Here is a 20,133-nt window from a genome sequence, read left to right as displayed (position 1 = left end):
TGAAATTTTAATAATGCAATAAAAACCTGATTTAAAAAAATACAGAATTCCAATTTTCCAGATTTTATTAATCATAATATTTCATTTACAGACCTCCAGCATCTAATTCAGACTTTTCCTAGCAAAAGTAGTCTATGGTAAATAAGTAGGCCTGAAACAGAATTAAATTCTATTTTTATAACTTAGACAAGAAAACAAATAAGCTAAAACTGTTTAATATGTTCCACTCAGGTTATGCTCTTTTGATGGATCAAAGTGCAGCAAAGCAGGACAGGTTGAGTTTGGGTGAAATATACACACTAGTCAATCATTCTTAGGCAGATCAGAATTTTCATACTTCATAACTTCTATATACAGATTGATATTTTCAGTCACTTTATGCATTCATTTCTTCTCTGCATTCGTATCTCTCCCCTGATTAAAGAAACAAAAAGGATGTGTTAGGTGGCATTTTGCGTCAGCATTACTGTTTTCTAAACAAAGAAGAGGTTTTTTTATTTTTTTACAAGTGTTTATATATTAAACTATCTGGAATCTCTGCTCCAGTGTTGCTACCTATGCCTCAGTCATTATTAGAATTAAAAGATAATGGTTCAAACATGCTTAGTCAAGAGATATCCCTAATTGCTTCCATCTTTCTTTGTCATTCACTAAGGCCTATGCAAGTGTTTCTCATACTTTTTGGAAATCTGCAGGCAGTGGAGTTTGGCTCATATGGAGACCACCAAACGCATTAAATTAGGCAAAATATTTACCTAGTTTGTTGAATAATAAAACATAGCATATTAATGTCATTGTTACATACTGTGAAGTTACAGAAGAGCTCTAACATTTAACGCCAACTGCAGAGTTCAGGGCTCTCCAAAACCAGCTTCAGATGTGAAAATTTCTAGACTGACTTATAGAATTAACTAAAAATCTATTATACTCCAGGTTATACTTTATTAAAGCACAAGAATACACATTAAAAGCAGCCAAGGGGGCGGACACAAGGAGCCAAATATAAGCGCATTTCAAACGCAATGAGAAATGAGAATACATGTGGAGTCCTGACAAGCTTTGTGTCCAGACTGTTTTGTGATAGATGACTACACAGAGATTGAGAAGCACACCAAAGTTTCTGAACTTAGTATTAATTAAAAAAAAAAAAAATCAGAAAGAGGTAAATCTAAAACAGAAACTCTTAAAATTTTTTTTAAATATAATTAGAAGTGGAGAAAAAAGTATGCAAAAAATTAACATTTCTCTAGCCATAAAAATAAAATAATAATGCAACATGACCATCTAAGATTTGGCCTAGGGATGTAAGTATGAATCAACATTAAGAAATCTGTCTACACTTCATTGCAGCATGTTAAAAGGAGAAAAGCACATGATTTTACCACATTCCAAAAAGAGTTAGAGGAAAATTATATCAACACAATAAAACCCACACACACAAATACTATAAATCATGAACTACCAAAGCCATTGCTATGAAAAAAAGGAACAAGATAATGATGCCTGCTATCATGTCTAATAGGATGTGTCATTTGATTGTAGCTAACAAAAGATGATAAAAGCAACTAATAGTTGCTGGAAGTAATATCAAACTTTTTTATTTGCTAACAATAGTATTATATGCAATGAAGATCAAGACCGATGATCAACTGCTTATTAGAATCAAAGCTGGTGAAGGCAGATAAATAGAAAAATATCTACAAATAACCAATTGCCCAATTATCCTCCCACACTCAGACTTTGAAACAATGCATCAATCAGGCACAATCTGTCATGGAACAGAAAGCACAACTCGATAAAGTCACATAATTTTACAGAGCTTAATTCAGAGTCATATGGGGAACTTTCAGTATCATTTTAAACTTATTTTTAAGTATATGAGTAAATCCACCAATTTTAGGAAATTTTCAGACATGATCTTTTAAAATCTCACATATGCATCATCCTCTCTGCTTGCCCTGAAACTATTACATCCATGTCAGATTACTTTACTATGAATTCCAGATCTCTTAGAGCTACTTTCACATTTATTTTTCTGCATTTTGGTAATTGCTTAATATCTAGTTACACAACTAAATTTCTTCTGCCGAGATCAAATTGGCTGCTAAACCCAACCAGTAAGCTTTTACTTTTAATTCTGCATTATCATTTTATATAAATACTTGTTTCCTAGAATTTCTATTTGGTTCTTTCTTCACACCTTGTGTGGTCATTCCTTGTATTTTTAGTCCCTCAACATGTTTTGAAAAGTTTTTAAGAGGTTGAAGTAGGTCATTGGAAGTCTGTATCTGTTAATTTCTTCTTTTTACTCCTTTTGTTGCTATTTGCTCATTGTTCTTGTTTATTCTTCCTTATTTTATGGTATGGTTAATTTTAATTGTGAAGCTGCTTATGTGTTTTTCTTTGATGTCTTATCTGTGAGATTTTCTGAGGCCTAAACTGGAACTTGTTCCTCCATTTGTATTTGCTTCTACCAGGTGTTCAAGCACACATAACCAATGTGGAATAGTGCTAAATTAAATTTTCAGCTTGGATATTTTAGATTTCTTGTGGTATGAATGCTGGAAATAACTAAGTTTAGACTGGCTTACAGTCCAGATCTCAGTGGCAGAATCTCTGCAAGCAACCATGGGACTGTGTGTGCATGGATGTTTCTGGTTCACTCTACCTGAGGACCTGCTTGTGGCCTGGTGTCTGTTTCAGTGGTCAAGATTTGTCAGCCACTACACCATGGTCAGGCTCCATGTAATACCTGGAAAGCCTTAACTCGCGTTTAGGTCAAAGCCAGCTGTAGTGCTAGGGTTTCACATAGGCAAGTCTGTGGGCCTCAGTTCCTTACTTTCAGCCACTTTTTAGTGCTTTTAAGAATTACAATAATTATGAAGACTTTTATTTGTCCATCCAGGTACCGGTACCAATGTTGCCTTATGGAAGAGCTAGCCTTGTAATCCATGAATCTACATTTGTGGAGATGAGGATACCAGGATTTCTAAATTCATTCCTCCTTCAACCAGTGGGATTCCCTACCCCCAAGCTCAGCATCCCTTCCTCTAGGCCATTCCCCACCAGCTCCCACCAGTCCCCTTTCCTGGATTTCCCCCTCAATCATCCATTTCCCAGCAGTGAAAGCTATACCATCATCCTTTGGGGCAAAGGGGTTTATCATCCTTTGTTTTCCTCTGTACCTAGGCACTCAGGACACACAGACAGGAATGTGCAAACCACATTGAGAAAGGGCCTCAGAGGAGATGAGACTTGCCCATTTGCAGGCAAACACCTTAAAATGGATGGGTTATTGGGTGCCTCCCCTTTGGATGTTGCCAAAAGGCTATAAATAAGGCCTTCTGACAAAGGTACAGTAATTAAGCAATTTTGAAGGCTTCTCAAAGATTGCTCACTTTCCTCTGGGGGCCGTTTAACTACAATGTAAGATCCACCATTTCTCTCGCCCAACCTGCCTGAGCAGTCTCAAAAGTTGGCTCAATTACAAAGCAGTCAAACCAGAAAATCTAGCTGGCACTTCTGCGCAAAAACATTGTCTTTGGAAATCATTCAGTATTACATACCCAAATGACCAAAATTTAACGGAGAGGATTTGAGCAAAACGAGGTGGCTTTGGGAGAGCACTTTCTTCAGTGCTCAGAGCAAACAGCAGAGTCGCAGACCAGCATTAGGGTCAACTTGGGAAGCTTGTACCGGGAAACAGCTGTCAATTTAGTCTTTCAGTTCTTACTCGTTTCTATACACAGTTCTGTGGTATTGAGACAATGGTTAGGTAGAATTTGCGATAGGGAACGTTCAGTGTCTGGTATTTTGTTATTTACTTACATGTATCTTTTACACAGTATTGACGTAAACTAATCAGTGGTAGCATGAATTTAAACCTGGTATGAGAAATATAAAATTGAGGATTACAACTCATTTATTGAAAGCATGCGTGGCTCTGAAAAGAGCCTTTGGAGTTAAGGTGTAAAACGCTTACTTGGAAGCTCACTTGGAGCTGGTGTACTTGGTGACGGCCTTGGTGCCCTCGGACACGGCGTGCTTGGCCAGCTCACCAGGCAGCAGCAGGCGCACGGCCGTCTGGATCTCGCGCGACGTGATGGTGGAGCGCTTGTTGTAGTGCGCCAGGCGCGAGGCCTCGCCGGCGATGCGCTCGAAGATGTCGTTGACGAACGAGTTCATGATGCCCATGGCCTTGGACGAGATGCCGGTGTCGGGGTGCACCTGCTTGAGCACCTTGTACACGTAGACCGAGTAGCTCTCCTTGCGGCTGCGCTTGCGCTTCTTGCCGTCCTTCTTCTGCGCCTTGGTCACCGCCTTCTTGGAGCCCTTTTTCGGGACCGGGGCCGACTTCGCGGGCTCAGGCATGATAATACTAATGACCACTGCAATCACAAACACCTGCGAAAATAACGAACTCCAGGAAGCCACAGTCACTTATAGCTGCGGTATTCAAATAAGGCTAGGGAGGCTTCGCTTGTGATTGGGTCAATGTTAACTGTGTCGTCACAAACACGAATACAAGCAGCACTTCAGAGCCGGCTCTCCCCATTGGCTGTCTTGCTGCTTTACTTTAACCCAATCAGAAAGCTCAGGCTAAACTACACACGGCTCCTATAAATACCCCTGTCCCAGCCTTTATGACTTCCTACACCCGGTTTGCAGTTCTAGTGGCTGAGGGGGGAGTAAGTGCCTTAAGCTTCAGTCAGCTCTACGTGTTTGATGGGGCGGGCAGCAATCAAGCGAAATATTGGGTACTGTGCAGGTTGATTTTCCGTGTAAGCTTGCCCTGCGCCACTTGCCACCGAAACGGAGCTTTCAGCTCCCTAAACCTCGCCCCTCAGCGAGGGTCCTTTGAATAGACCCGTGCCAGGACAGCAGCTCGCAACCCCATCAGCCGCGCTCCGCACGCACCAGACCCCAGTGGCCCGCACGGCAGCACCGCCCCCCGCCCAAGTCACCCCCGCCGGCGCCGCGCCCTGGCCACGCCCCCCAGCGTGCACAGCTCTTTCCCGGAGATCCATGGGTGGCTCTGAAAAGAGCCTTTGGGTTGTGTTCAGCTAAGCAGTTGGCCAAAGGAACTTACTTCTTCTTGGCGGGCGCCTTCTTGGGCTTAGCTGTTTTGGGCTTAGCAGCCTTAGGCTTGGCCGCCTTGGGCTTCACAGCTTTGGCCTTGGCGGGGCTCTTGGGCGCCTTCTTGGGCTTGGCGGCCTTAGCCTTTTTCGGGCTCTTTGCTTTCTTGGCCCCTGCAGCTGCAGCCGGCTTCTTGGCCTTCTTCGGGGTCTTCTTGGCGCCCTTCTTCGGGGTGGCGGCGCCCGTCGCCTTCTTGGGCTTCTTGGCCGCCCCGGCGGGCTTCTTGGGCTTGGCGGCGCCCGCCTTCTTGGGCTTGGGCTTGGCCTCGCCGGCCGCCGCCTTCTTGTTGAGCTTGAAGGAGCCCGAGGCGCCGGTGCCCTTGGTCTGCACCAGGGTGCCCTTGCTCACCAGGCTCTTGAGGCCCAGCTTGATGCGGCTGTTGTTCTTCTCCACGTCGTAGCCGGCGGCCGCCAGCGCCTTCTTGAGCGCGGCCAGCGACACCCCGCTGCGCTCCTTGGAGGCGGCCACGGCCTTGGTGATCAGCTCGGACACCGGGGGCCCGGACGCCTTGCGCTTGGCGGCGCCCGCCGACTTGCGGGCCTTCTTCTTCACGGGCGTCTTCTCGGCGGGGGCCGGAGCGGCGGGCGCGGCGGGCGCAGTCTCGGACATACTGAGGGCGGGCGTGGGGAGAGCACTTCGAGCCGGAAGCGGAGGCACTGGCCGGGACTCGGGCCGCGGCGCTGCGCCCGCGCGTTTATATAGGGCGGAGCTGCGCCGTGATTGGTGCGCTGTCCAGCCCGCCTCGCTGGCAGCCGCAGAGTGTCCTCTCGGATCCCGAGTTGTGTTTGTTACACCTCAAAAAAACCCAAAAATATCAAAATTCTCCACACCGAATCGCTCGGTTTTCCACAGATAATGATCCCCGAAGTCTCGGGCTTCACGCAGAGCTCAAATAATGCGGAAAGCGCATCACCTTGTGCCAAAAACTGGCCATATTTCCCGCCGTGCTCGGCAAATTTCAACTCCAAGAAACAAAACTTTCTATTTTCTTCGTAAATTATAAACTGATCTTTCACTGTGGAGTTTTCTAACCTCCCAAACCTGATTCTCCAAGTGGTTAGCTTATTATATGTCCAAAAAGCATGTTGCTGGCATTAAGATTTTTATTACAAATCTGCGCTTAAGTGAGGGAAGTAACACAGGCTCCTCGGAGAGTCCTGCCTATTGAGCCGAGGGCATTTGAGTTCATCAAACTGGTTTAGTTTAAGGCCAAACAAATTATTGCCCATTTTGGGTTGCATTTTGGACCACTGGGACATCAACCTATGTATCCATGGTTTTATTTTTGTCCAATTCCGCTGGGTTTTAAAACAATTCCTTAGGATATTTCTTTTCCTTTCGGCTCCCAAGGGTTGGGGGCGGGGCTGTTGCCTCTCTTCCTCTGGACAACTGCTCCAGGGGTTGAGAGACCTTGAATCCAGGTTATTTGGGAAGGAAAGGGAGTACAAAGCATACCCAGAAGATGGAGATGAAAAAGAATTCAATTTCAAAGAACACGCAAATGATGTTCATAAAGTTACTGGAAGCGGAGGTGCACTTTACTTTGACGTATATGTCTGCACTCTTGCTGAGTACTTTTGGCCCATGGTTTGGATCCAGTTCTAATGTATTAGTTAGAACTGAACGTCAAGCATTGAGAACGCAAGAAAAATAAGTGGTAAGTGTAGATTGGAGCGTATCTGTTCCCACTGTTACAGAGAACCAGATCCTAGTGTCACAGAATACTTGATGAAAGGCCAGTTTCACCCACCATATATATGGTTTCAATCTTCTGAAAATTAGGGGTCGCATCAAAAAGAAAATAAATGACATGTAGGGACTGAAAGATCAATTCAAGTTTCAGTCTCAAGAGACAGAACTTTGAGAGGTTATCTATGCTAAGTCATTGTTCTTTGAAGATTTCCTTTCAAACTGTCAGAAAGAATGGTTTTGTTGTTGTTGCTTTTTACATAGTTACCCAACCAAGGACAAGCACTGTGAGTTTAAGTCGACAAAGAAACACGACTCAATTATCTCTGGAAAACAGTCTGACTGGAATTATCTTTTAAAAATTACTGAAATTTGGCTACTGCTTGCAGGTGGCATGATTCTGTTCTGTGGCCGTGGCTGGTTGTAACATGGCATTGGACATTCCTTTTTTAGTTACGTTGTCCCAATTTTCTCCACACAGTAGTTCAACATTCCTGAAGTAAAACAAAACAGAACCTTGATACATTTATGAAATATTTCATGATGATCTGCTTTGAGGTAATGCTGACTTTGATATAAAAATCAAGTAACACTGTCTGACATTAAAGGCGTTGGATAGAAGCCTTTTAGGTAACATTCAGATTATATATGTTCTTTAAGAAAAAATGAAATAACAGCAGTGTTTCTTAAGCCATAAGTTGTAAACATTTTAAGTTTAATTATTGTCTGCTAGGACAGAGTAAATGTGACCTTTGGTATTTATTAAATAAAAAAGGGGTGGGGGATGGATAAGGCTCCCAAACAGACTAGGGAAACCGTGGTTATGTGTACATTTGATTCCAGAATGGTGGAATTATACTCATTTTTAATGACACCGGAAACCAGGCTTGTAAATGGCTGAAGTCTGTACAATACACTGAAGCTTGCTGTCAAAGGACTCACTTTATTCTGTGTACACTTCACTGCCTCTGACATAATGGGATTTAGAATCTCAAAAATATGTCACCTTGTAACTCACCTCTGATTGTCTCCTATGGTGCAACATATTTTCTGTTGAATAAAACTATTTCTACTCAAGATTACATTGAGAATTGACCATTATTAAATCAGGTATTTGTTTGATACTTTTCTACAATGAAATAGGAATAATACCAAAAAAATACTATTTAACAGGTTCCTTATGCCTCACATGTCCTCCCAAGTTTGAAAATTGTTGCTGCTCTCACTGCAGGTGACCAACATGGTCAATGAGTTTCCTATTGTGGAATGTTCCTGTAGATTTCTGGATTTGTCTGTGAGACCTTAGAAGAGGAGCTCATGCTGGATACGACCATGTAATAGGAGAATGGGGGCAGCAACAATGCCATCTTGACTTCTTAGATTCATACCTCACTGGTCACTCTAATGTGCTGGTTAAGAGAAAAGAGACACTAAAGTTAAACCACTGATTTAAATTTTCTGTACACAGAGGGTGCACTCAGTATTGGCTGCCTGTGGACTACTTGGATCCCTAAGTATAGCATTACCCCATTTTATTACTCTTATTAATAATCCCTTTCAGCTTTTGGCTACTGTACGAGGTGCTACCTGGAATCTTGCTTAGTCAATGCAACAAGGCTCTGCAGTGAAGGAAGTGAACTTGCAAAGACTAAGAAATTCTTCTGAAGAGATTGTTGGCAAGAGGTTCAACCTAGATTCCAGCTCTCATTGGTCTGAATTCAGAACATGTGTACTTATCAACCAATATCTTCCAGACTGTAAGACTGAATAAATATTACAAGTTATGAAGTCAGTTTAGTAGTACAACACTAAAATTTTTCTTGATGTAATGAATGATAGTAGACTATAAAATATTAATGTATGTAGTTTTACTTGTTTACACAATTCTGTGCACTAGATTCTCAACTATAGGGCATCTCTTACAATGCAGGCTCATAGATAGTATGTTCTTCTCATTAACTCCTTGAGCTTTTGTAGTTATGAAATGTTCCTAGTGATGCTATTTTTCAATGAACTGAAAAGCTATTTCTCATCAGTGACATGTTGAAGGCTTGTAAATAACCCTGAGTATAAGAAAAAAGAAACATTGTGTTCATTTCCACTTTGTACAAGATAGCAACTATGCTAAGGAGAACAATGTGATTTGTGGAAAGCTGAGAGGAAGGGCAGGCGTCTGTTGGTTCCTTGAACTCCACAATTCTGAGTTCAAGTGCTTAATTCTGACTTTGCTGTTTTAATACATTGTTACCATGGTTGTTTCATTTAAAACAGAGTTAAGAGAAGAGGTTTTTATGGTAGGCAAAGGGGCCACATATTATCTTATACCTTGTTTTTCTTTTTATTTAAGTCAACAGTTAAAACTGTGGGTTGCATACCCAAGCTTATTCATTGTAATAATCCTTGGAATTATAAAATATTAGAAAAAACCTTAATTTTCATATCTAAGAGAGTGGATGAACACATGAAGGCACATTAACAGTATGGCATACTGCTCCACTACAAAAAACAGACTGAAGAAGATCTCTGTGAACCAATATGGTGTGAATTTCAGTATATACATTAAAGTGATAAAGCAAGCTGACAAAGAACATCCATAATATGATAGTCTTTGTGTGAGAAAGAAGGGCATATAGGAAGATTTTCTGCTCGTTTGTGCAAAAGAAATACAGGAAGGCCAAACCAAAAAATAAAGAGTTTGGTTACTTGAAAATGATGGCTGAGAAAGAAAGGTAGAATTTAGAGGGAGCAGGAATAGGGTAGAAGGAATGAGGAGAGTGTGACACTCCCTTGAGTATACTTTAATCATATAACTGACAGTTATAACAATGCTTAATAGACTGGCAAGATAAACTATTCAATAAATAAAGTAACAAAGTCAGTGGGAATACAAGGCAAACCATGTTACATTGATAGCATAACAACACTGAAGAGATTGAGCAAGAGAAAAAAGTTAACCTATATAAGTTCACTCTTGACTGAATACTATGAGGCTAAAACACAGAAAAAAATATATATGTACTATATGCTATTAACATGAATGTTTTACTAAAATTGGATTTTGGGGGAGAGGTAGCTTATACTAGATAAAAGGGCTATATATTTTCTCAGACTTTTTTAAAAATTTAAGTCAACAATTAAAACTGTTGGTTTTATATACAAGGTTACTCATTAAAGCATTTCTTGACATTGTAACATAGATTATATTTTGTATATATGCATATTTAACTATTTATGACATCAGGGAGATGGATTTTCAATTCTGAAAGTAATTTTTATATACTATGCATTTTCATAAACTTTAAAAAATTTTTATTTATTATTTGAAAGGCAGAGCAACAGCAGAGAGGGAGAGAGAGAGGGGGAGAGAGAGAGAGAGAGAGAGACCTTCCATCCACTGGTTCACTTTCCAAACGGTCACAGCAGCCAGGGCTATGTCAAATTGAAGCCAGGAGACAGGAACTCCATGTGGGTCTCCTGTGTAGGTGGCAGAGGATTGCTTGGGCCATCATCGGCTGCCTTCCAGGCATATTACCGGGAACTGGGTCAGAACCAAAGCATCCAGGACTGGAACCAGCATTCTGATATCAGATGCCAAATTTGCCAGCAGCGACTTAACCTTGTTGAGCCGCAACAGTGGTCTTTTTTTCTGTGTGTACGTAAGAATTGAATAACTAAATAATGTTTTAGTGTTGTAGATAGTGAAACCCAGTGTTCTGACTAGTGGAGAAAGAGTTATCTGACCAAAATGACTTTTATGTTGTTGTAGTAAAACAAGATTTAATATAAACTCCTATTTTAAAATGTGTCTACAGTTAATATAGGTAGAGAAACAGATATGTATGTGTATATGTAAACATAGATATGGGCTAGTATACACAGGTGTACCTCCCTGCTCTGTCAGCTGAGAGGTCTAGAAGTAGTAACCCTCATAACAATTAGTACATCTGGCATGCAGTTTTTGATTGATAAGGATCATTATATGATGAAAAGAATCAGGGCTCCTTAGAGAAGCAGCTAATTCCAAGAGTGGGGTAGGAAAAAATAGGATGGACATGGAATATCTTGTGGTAACAGAAAGTAAGGAAATGCTCAAAAAAAAAAAAAAAAAAACAAAAAACAAAAAAAAAAAAAACAGAAATTTGTTGAAGAAACAGGCAAGGCAATCTTAAACATCTCCTTATCACCAAAGCTGGTACTATTAGGGCAAATAAATTTGACAGCATTGGGTTTTAATTCATAGAATAAAATTCATATTCATAAATAAGCAAATAATAGGAAGGGATAATTTGTCCTTTCTTTATAAATCTGAATAATAAGAATATAAAGAAAAAAGAAATAGAAGATGATTATTAGGCAAGCATTATAGGGGTTGTATTACAGACAATATGCACCAATGGATGCAAAAATCAGTGGGTAACATTTAAGGAGAAGAAGAATTTGATTATTGTCTCATGTAGCTTCCCCAAGATACCTGTCAACTCCAAAGGGGAAGAGAATAGGATAAACATGAGTAATCCTGGCAGAGACCATGTTAACTGAGTAAGGTAAACATCACAAAGTAATTAAGACATTTCTACCTCGTGAACTGCTTACGTTAAGAATGACACTTGAGTGGCATAGCAGGTAAAGCCGCCACCTGTAGTGCAGGCATCCCACATGGGCGCCAGCTTGAGTCCAGTCTGCTCCTCTTCTGATCCAGCTCTCTGCTATGGCCTGGGAAAGCAGTAGAAGATGGCCCAAGTCCTTGGGCCCCTGCACCTGCGTGGGAGACCTGAAAGAAGCTCCTGGCTCCTGGCTTCAGATTGGCCCAGCTTCGGCAGTTGCAGCCATTTTGGGAGTGAATCAGCAGATAAAAGAGCTCTATCTCTCTCTCACTCTCTCTCTCTGCCTCTGCCCTCTGTAATTCTGCCTCTCAATAAATAAATAAATCTTTTATAAAGAAAAAAAAAGAATGACACTTGGTTTGGGCGGTATTTCTGAAAATATACATAAATCTCAGATAACTTCAAATTAAGAAATATTTTTCCAAAAAGTGAGCTCTTCAAAAATCAAAATGTGAAAGTCATAAGACAAGGACACTTTGCAGAACTACTGTAGACTGGAAGACACCAAGCAAAAATAACAAATTCAACATCAGATCCTGAATAAGATCCTAGAATAGAAAAAGAATATTAGTAGAAAGCATTTATGAAATTTCTGTAATGTCTGCAATGTAGTTAATGTTGCATAAATGTCCATTCCCCATGCTTGATAACTGCATATTGTTATGTAAAACATTAACATAGGGGAAGCCAGTTGAGAGAAATAAGGAACTTTTTATACCAGTTTTTGTAACTTTCTTGTAAATCTAAAATTACTGAAAACGAAAATTTTTCAGGGCTGGTGTTGTGACTTAGTGGGTAAAGCTGCTGCCTGCAACGTAGGTGCCCAGCTGCTCCACTTCTGAACCAGCTCCCTGTTATTGGCCTGGGAAAGTGGCAGAGGATGGCCTAAGGGCTTGGGTCCCTGGCCTCCCACATGGGGTATCTGGATAGGGCTCCTGGCTCCTGGCTTCTGGCTTCAGTCTGGTCCAGCCCTGGCCATTGCGGCTATTTGGAGAGTGGCCTAGTGGATGTCAGATCCCTTTTTCTCTCCTGTTGCTCTCTCTCTCTCTCTTTCTCTCTCTCTGTAACTCTTTCAGATGAATAAATAAATATTTTAGAAAGCAAAATAAATAAATAAAATGAATAAATAATTTTTCTTTAAAAATTTCTCTTAGTAGTTCTCCACATTTTTCACAAGGAGAAAACACCAGATTGTAATAAAGATTTTCCAAAATGACAGAAATATAGATTACTTTTATTCTTGTGTTAAACTGTCAGTGTTCTGAAAGTTTCTACCATAAGCATCCATTGCTTTATTACTAGTTAACAACATATTTCTCTTAAGAATGGGCCAGTATTGTGTTAAAGCACATGCCATCACCGAGATGCTGGTATCTCAAATGAGTGCTAGGATATGGATGAAAGACCCCTCTGTCTCTTCCTCTCTGTAACTTTTTAAAAATAAATCTGTGTTAAAAATGTGATAAAGTTAATTTTTAAAAAACTGGGGGTTGGCATTGTGACTGAGTGGGTATAGCCAACTCCTGCAGCTCTGGCATCCCTGTGGGTGCCAGTTCCAGTCCCAACTGCTCTGCTTCTGAATCAGCTCCCTGCTAATAGCCTAGGAAAAGCAACAGAAGATGGCCCAGGTATTTGGGCTCCTGTTACAATGTGGCAGATCCAGATGAAGCTCCTGGCTCCTGGCTTCAGCCTGGCCCAGCCCTGGCCATTGCAGCCATTTGGGGAGTGAACCGGAGGATGAAAGAGCTTTTTCTCTCTTTGTTCCTTCCTCTATCTCTGTAACTCTAACTGAAATAAATAAATCAATCTTCAAAAAATTTTTTTTGCTGTTTCTCATATATATATATATATATAATGAAAATGGCTTAGTTTACCCTGTTTTTGAAAGTTGTATATATGAGATCATAGTACATTTGTTATTTTGTGTCATGATTTTTTCCTCCTCAACAAGATCCGTCCCTCTGTGTTGCATTGAAGTAGAAGGCTCATGCTTGCTTATTGGCACTGCTGCTTCGTGTTACACATACAGGCCAGCATACTTCATATATCTAGTCTAGTCCTCATGGGTGCTCTCATGGTTGAAAAATGGAGCAATTTTAAATTTGTTGGACTCCTCAGCCTTGGGTTCCATCAGAGTTTTGGTGTTCCTGAGATCACCAAGTTGTACGTGGAGATCACATACAGGACATTTGGTTAATCTTTGAATCGTTCTAATTCAAGGGCCAGAAATGTAAGATAAGGAGGCTCCAGTTGCTTCCAACTCCCAGTGGTCAAGTTTTCTCACCTGAAGCCCCAAAACCACGGCACAGAGATAAGCTAAGTCCGTTCTGTCCGATCCAAGGCCTGATGTATAGATCCAAGGGTATAACAAAATGGTTATTTTAAGTCACCAGGTTTGGGGGCACTTTGTTACCCAGAACAAGTAAATGTACAGTAACGTTTTCAATTTATTTTCATACGTTTATTAGCTGACAAGTTAGCTTTCTAAAGAATATTTTTAGGGGCTGGCGTTGTGGTGTAACAAGTAAAGCTGCTGCCTGGAACGCCAACATCCCTTTATGGGTGGCAGTTTAGGACCTGGCTGCTCCACTTCCTATCCAGTTTCCTCCTGATGTGCCTGGGAAAGCAGCAGCAAACAGCCCAAATGCCTGGGCCCAGGCACCCGCATGGGAGATCCAGAGGAAGCTCTGGGCTCCTGGCTTTAGCCTGGCTTAACCTGGGACATTGCAGCCATCTGGGAAGTGAACTAGCGGATAGAAGATCTCTCTCTATCTCTTTCTCATTGCTCTTTGACTCTGCCTTTCAAATAAATAATCTTTTGAAAAATTTTTAACTATAACCTATTTAAAGAAACATATATCACACATTTATGCCCACATGCTATAGCTAAACCACTTACCCAGCCCCTTCCTTTTTCCTTTCCTTATTCAATTCCACTTATTTTCTCTCTTCTCTCTTCTGTATTCAATGCCAGTAATACTGGTCACAACCAACTAAAATGATTTTCGTAAGTAGTGAATCTTTATTTGTAGATTGAAGGAACACTGATGTATACTGCAGTTTAAGAAGTGGTCATCTCTTTATATATTCTTATATTGTATATAATATGTATAGGATAAATAACTTTAACTCATATACATATGTGTATATATACTTATACACATATTACATGCTCTAGCTTCAGAGTTAAATTATTCCACATTTGCTTCAGGTTAATGAGTTAATAAAACAAAAACTAAGAAAGAATAAATCTTATGAGTGACTTTAAATTTAATTTGTGTGTTGAAACATGGAAACTTCAAGAACCTGAGTTAATGACTTAAAAAGTCTTGGCTTCCAGGAGAAGAATCTTACAGAAGCTAGAAGTGGTGTCTTTGCAAAAGGTGCAGGTAGAGACAGTCTGGCTCTGGGCGTGATTTCATGGGTTGGGATGCACTTTCTCAGGCTAGTACACAACATTATTTTAAGGTCCTTACAGTACACAACATTAGTGTGTACACATAGCTGTTGGGAATCAAAACACAGGTCTGATCTTAGCAATAGCAGGTAATATTCTCTTCTGTGTGGAGACAGAGTCCCATGAGAAACAATAGTTTCTGAGATATTAACTACCCTTCTGTTACCCTTAATATTGATCACCCAGTCATTTTCTTAATCAATCTCTTCAGCATCCATTTATTCAAAAATGTTGCTGATGTCTTTGGAAGTGATGGATCAATGATCCTGGAAAGATAGCCTGTGGATGATATCTTTGTTCTTTGGTTTCTCTTTGCCTATCCTACTCTCTTTTATTATTTCTTCAATGAGAGACACTTTTCTTTTTTCTCTCCACACTCTCCTCTGAACATGTTACGTGGACGTGTTGGTTTGTCAATGTAAGGACTATCTCTTAAACAGGATTGTTAATTCATATATGAGAGCAGTTTAGCATAGTTAAGCAGATGGACCCTTGGATAGTTATTTCTCATTGCCTACAAAATTATCTCCAAATTTAGTGGAGTGGGAGTGACAACTTGGTGATTGTCTGTGGATCTCTCATAAGATTGGAGTCAAGATATCAGCTGAGGCTTCAGTCATCTATAGACTTAGCTGAAGACAGAGGTTCAAAGATAAAATTCGCCATGGGCCACCTGCCTGAGAGATAAGTGCTATCTGTTGGCAGAGGCCTGCCTGCCTGAGGGCTCACTACATGGCTCCTCTGACAGGAATGATCCAAAAAAGAGCAAAGAAGTCGCAATATCACATTAGCTTCACGGATCAGTCCTACCCACCTAGGGGTGGGGCTCTACATTTACCTCCTGGTGTGAATGCCAGGAGGTGAGAATGACCAGGACCATCTTCAAGTCTGGCTACCACAGTTCTAGAGACACATAGTTTCTTTAAGTTGAAAATCCCATAATTTACTATATGACTTTAAGAAACTTATTAAGGTCTACTATTTCTTAGCTTTCCCATGTATAAAATTCTCATGAGAATGTTGCTGTAGATTTCACCTGGATTGTGTGTATGTGTTGTTTTTTCTTTCTTTCTTTCTTTCTTTCTTTCTTTCTTTCTTTCTTTCTTTCTTTCTCTCTCTCTCTCTCTCTCTCTCTCTCTCTCTATCTCTATCTCTATCTCTCTTTCTTTTTCACTGCACTTTGTGGAAGGATCATTTTGCCCATTTTACCGCATTCACTCATGTGAGGAGTTCACTTCCCTACAACACTGACAGCATCATCACCATGTAAGTTGCTTTGTTTGGCAAAATATGAGGCGAGGGGACATATGTCCACTTCCCAGCAAAATCTTCAGGAGAAGTGACATCCTTTTCTGTTATTTTTCTTCAGCTTGGTTCCTCCATGAAGATGTGGAACAAAGCTGTGGTTGATCCAAGAGAAATGCAGTGTGGGCCTGAAATAACCCTTCCTGTTGTTGTCTACCAAGATTTGGGGTTATTGATTACAAAATTGAGAAACTATTGTCAATGAAGATTGTTGCTAGGACTAGATGTTTTTGAAGTGCTTATAACAATGTCTGGAATATAGTAAATAACTATGCGTGTTACCTATTATTATGATTTTTTTTGACAGGCAGAGTTAGAGAGAGAGACAGAGAGAAAGGTCTTCCTTCCATTGGTTCGCCCCACAAATGGCTGTTATGGCCGGCATGCTGCACCTATCGGAAGCCAGGAGCCAGGTGCTTCCTCCTGGTCTTCCATGCGGGTGCAGGGTCCAAGCACTTGGGCCATCCTCCACTGCCTTCCCCGGGCCACAGCAGAGAGCTGGACTGGAAGAGGAGCAACCAGGACAGAATCCGGCGCCCCAACCGGGACTAGAACCCAGGGTACTGGTGCTGCAGCAGAGGATTAGTCTAGTGAGCCATGGCGCCAGCCCTATTATTATGATTATACAGACCTAAATTTCCATGATATAGGTTTCTATGCCATGGTTTGAGTATGATTTATGCCCCACAAATCACACAAGAATTTGAACCTCAAAGTCACAATCAATGGTTCTAAGAGGGGGGGAAACACAATCCAATTACAGTGTTTAGAGGTGAGACCTTCACAAAATAATTAGATTGGTTAGGTCATGAGGGTGGAACCTGCCTCCCCACCCCCACGATTGGATTTTGGTAGCTTTATAATAGACATGGAAAGGCGTGTGTGCTCTCTGTCTCTTGCCAGACGATGCTATACACCACCACGGGACTCTGCCAGCAAGAATCCATTAAAGGTTAAATCAATAAGGCCTTCCCAGTCTCGGACTGTGAATTTCCAGAATCATTAGCCAAAATAGACCTCTTTTCTTTATAGAGTTAACCTGACTCAGATATTTTGCACTACTAAAAATCTAACTCATTCATTAACTTATAATGAAAGATACACTTGATGTTATAAATAAGTATTAGAGGTCTGCTTATTGCAGGACTTTCTGGACAGGAGACCAAGATACTGATGAGAGGATAATTGTAAAAAGGAACATTTTCTTTCTTTTTTTTAAGCTTGTGGTTTTTTTTTTTTTTTTAAGATGTATTTTATTTATTTGAAAGACAGAGTTACAGAGAGATGTAGAGCCAGAGAGAGAGAGGGATCTTCCATCCACTGGTTCACTCCCCAAATGGCCGCAATGACCAGAGCTGTGCTGATCAGAAGCCAGGAGCCAGGCGCTCTTCTGGGTCTCCCACGCAGGTTCAGGGGCCCAAAGACTTGGGCCATCTTCCACTGCTTTCCCAGGCCATAGCAGAGAGCTGGATCAGAAGTGGAGCAGCCTGGTCTTGAACCAGTGCCCATGTGGGATGCAGGCGCTGCAGGCCAGGGCGTTAACCCAAGAAATATTTTCATCAAGCAGTAGTCTCCTGATCAATCAGCTTCTTCACTCCAGGCACATTTGCATACTGCATTCTGCTCTGTGTTACATATGTATTGAGCAAGCCACCATTCTATGAATGCTTCCTGAAAAAAAAGATGATAACCAATCTTCCTTTTCTTGTAGGGGTTTTTATGTGGAAGATTCTGACCTGCAGTGATAAGCTGTCTCTGTATAATATACCCATTACAATGGACGTGTAGTCAATTGCATCTTAGTCGATAGCACCATATTTAGGGAAGCTTATTACAGAGTAGACACTATGGGTCATGAGTCTAAGCACTTGGCAAATAATCTTTTCATAATAACCCTATGTGCTGGCATTAGTCACATTTTTCCAGAAGACAAAACTGCATCCAAAGATGTTAAGTAACTTGCCCAGGGTCTTATAGCTAAGAGAATTTACCTTGTTGTCTACCCTTCTGCGTAGAGTTTGCCAGTGGCTAATTCTATATTCCTTTGAAAATAATTGGTATCCCAAGTAGAAACAAATGCTATTCTTTTTTATGTTTTTTAACTTTATTCCTAAGCACTCTTCCCTGATTTGGTGGTAGGGTAAGAAGCAGAGCATGAAATGGAAAACAAGAAATAATTTGTAAGATAACAGTGCTATTTTATGAAGCTGGGACATAGCTCCCCTCATAGTCTCTACCAGTGCCACTCCCCTTTGGGTTTTCTATTTTTCCCTGTCCTTTCTTCTCATTTTCTTTCTTCCTCTTCCTGGCTCCCCCTGAAAACACACATACTTTGATCTCAGATAAAGTGGTCCCCTTCTCTTCACAGTCAGAATGAAATGCCCAGTCTATGGCCATACCACCCTGAATGCGCCCGATCTTGTCTGCTCTCGGAAGCTAAGCAGGGTCATCCTGGTTAGTACTTGAATGGGAGAATGCAATGCCCAAACTGTCCTTAGGGAGAAATTCATCAATATCCAAGGATTTAAGGGACCACAGATAACACAAAGTTTTCAGCATTATAAAACAGGAAGCTTGAGCCGGAGCAGGTGAATGCCGGAGCAGGTGAATCCCGGAGCAGTGAGTACTCTCTGGGCTCCGGCAGCATGAGGTTGAGGGCAGGTATGCCAGAGAAGAGAATGCCACACACACCGCTCTCTGTATTGTGCATCAGCTACGTTCATTCTGTTTGTCAGTGTACTAGTACAATCCAGTTAAATAATGAGAAAATGTCTAAAGGTTTCATAAAGAATGAATTGAACTCGTTAGGAAATAAACAGGTGATGAAAGATTTGAGACACCCAAAATGGTGTGGGACCTCCCCAAAGATAAGCTGCAGCACAAAGTGGCTGCTTCTCCGGGTTAGAAGAACAAAAGAAAGAAGAGGTGGTGCTGGCATTTAGGAGTTGGCATTGGAACTCCCAGGAAAGGCAAAGCAGCACAAACTGGTCAGGCAGGAGCTGAGACCACCAGAAGAGTCATCTGGTGGGACAGTCACAGGAACCAATAGGGCTGGAGAAGATCCAGGAAACAAAGAAGGAAGAAATAAATACTCCAGTTCCACCATCATCTTCCAACAGTGCTTCCCATTGGCCAAATCTATTGGAAGTCAGAGAGCATGGGAATCTGGGAAATGTAGTTTTCAGTGATATACAGCAAACCATATGTAGGACCTCTGTATTACTACCTCACAATTTTTGTTTTGTATATTTAAAACTATTCAGAAATAAGATGTTTTAAAAAAACCACACAGGCAGAAAGTCAAATAGAAATGTTTCTGCCATTTCAGACCCATGAGTGTATCACCATGTGTGTGCAGTAATCCGGGAACCCTAGAAAACACTGAAATATACTTCTGTCTTTAAAGATGTCAAGAAGCTGGGGTGCCTTGTTTGAAAGAGAGCATGGCAAGGGTCTGGCGCTGTGGTATAGCGGGTAAAGCCGCCATCTGCCGTGCCAGCTTCCCATATGGAGACCGGTTCGAGTCCTGGCTGCTCCATTTCCAATCCATCTCTCTGCTGTGGCCTGGGAAAGCAGTAGAAGATGGCCCAAGAGCTTGGGCCCCTGCACCTGCGTGGGAGACCTGGAAGAAGCTCATGGCTCCTGGCTTCAGATTGGCACAGCTTTGGTCGTTGTGGCCAGCTGGGGAGTGAACCAGTGAATGGAAGACCTCTCTCTCTCTCTCTCTCTCTCTCTCTCTCTCTCTCCTCTCTCTGTGTAACTCTGACTTCCAAATAAATAAATAAATCTTAAAAATAAAAAAAAGAGAAAGAGACCATGGCTGACCCATTCTGGGAGTTCACACAACTGCCCTGCTCGCTGGCTGTGTGCTGCACTAGTGACTTGTTTCTATCACTTCTGAGATTAGGTGACACAGGCTGGCGCTTGTCTAGGACCTCTCAC

At 41.4% G+C, this 20,133-nt stretch overlaps 2 protein-coding genes across 3 annotated transcripts; both read right to left on the bottom strand.

The window, feature by feature from the left end:
• Window positions 1-47: 47 nt before the first annotated feature.
• LOC100348835 (H1.4 linker histone, cluster member) lies at window positions 48-4,371 on the bottom strand. Its single transcript, XM_070074853.2, has 2 exons — window positions 3,983-4,371; window positions 48-414 (listed from the first exon to the last, which is right to left on the bottom strand). Exon 1 carries the CDS (start codon window positions 4,369-4,371, stop codon window positions 3,991-3,993), a length of 381 nt encoding a protein of 126 aa, XP_069930954.2. The 3' UTR covers window positions 48-414; window positions 3,983-3,990.
• H1-4 (H1.4 linker histone, cluster member) lies at window positions 4,164-5,804 on the bottom strand. 2 transcript variants are annotated; one of them, XM_089334384.1, is made up of 2 exons: window positions 5,090-5,804; window positions 4,164-4,404 (listed from the first exon to the last, which is right to left on the bottom strand). In XM_089334384.1, the coding sequence occupies exons 1-2, from the start codon at window positions 5,743-5,745 to the stop codon at window positions 4,395-4,397; spliced, it is 666 nt and encodes a 221-aa protein (XP_089190510.1). In that variant the 5' UTR covers window positions 5,746-5,804; the 3' UTR covers window positions 4,164-4,394. The 2 variants fall into 2 exon arrangements, with proteins under 2 accessions (XP_089190510.1, XP_089190511.1); XM_089334385.1 differs by lacking the exon at window positions 4,164-4,404 and having other exon boundaries at window positions 5,027-5,804.
• Window positions 5,805-20,133: the final 14,329 nt, after the last annotated feature.

The sequence above is a fragment of the Oryctolagus cuniculus genome, chromosome 5, assembly GCF_051225735.1.
Source record: "Oryctolagus cuniculus isolate XC-2025 breed Fujian yellow rabbit chromosome 5, ASM5122573v1, whole genome shotgun sequence".
Lineage (NCBI taxonomy): Eukaryota > Metazoa > Chordata > Mammalia > Lagomorpha > Leporidae > Oryctolagus > Oryctolagus cuniculus.
The sequence above is the reverse complement of the archived record's forward strand: the minus strand, read 5'-3'. Positions and strand labels throughout refer to the sequence as shown.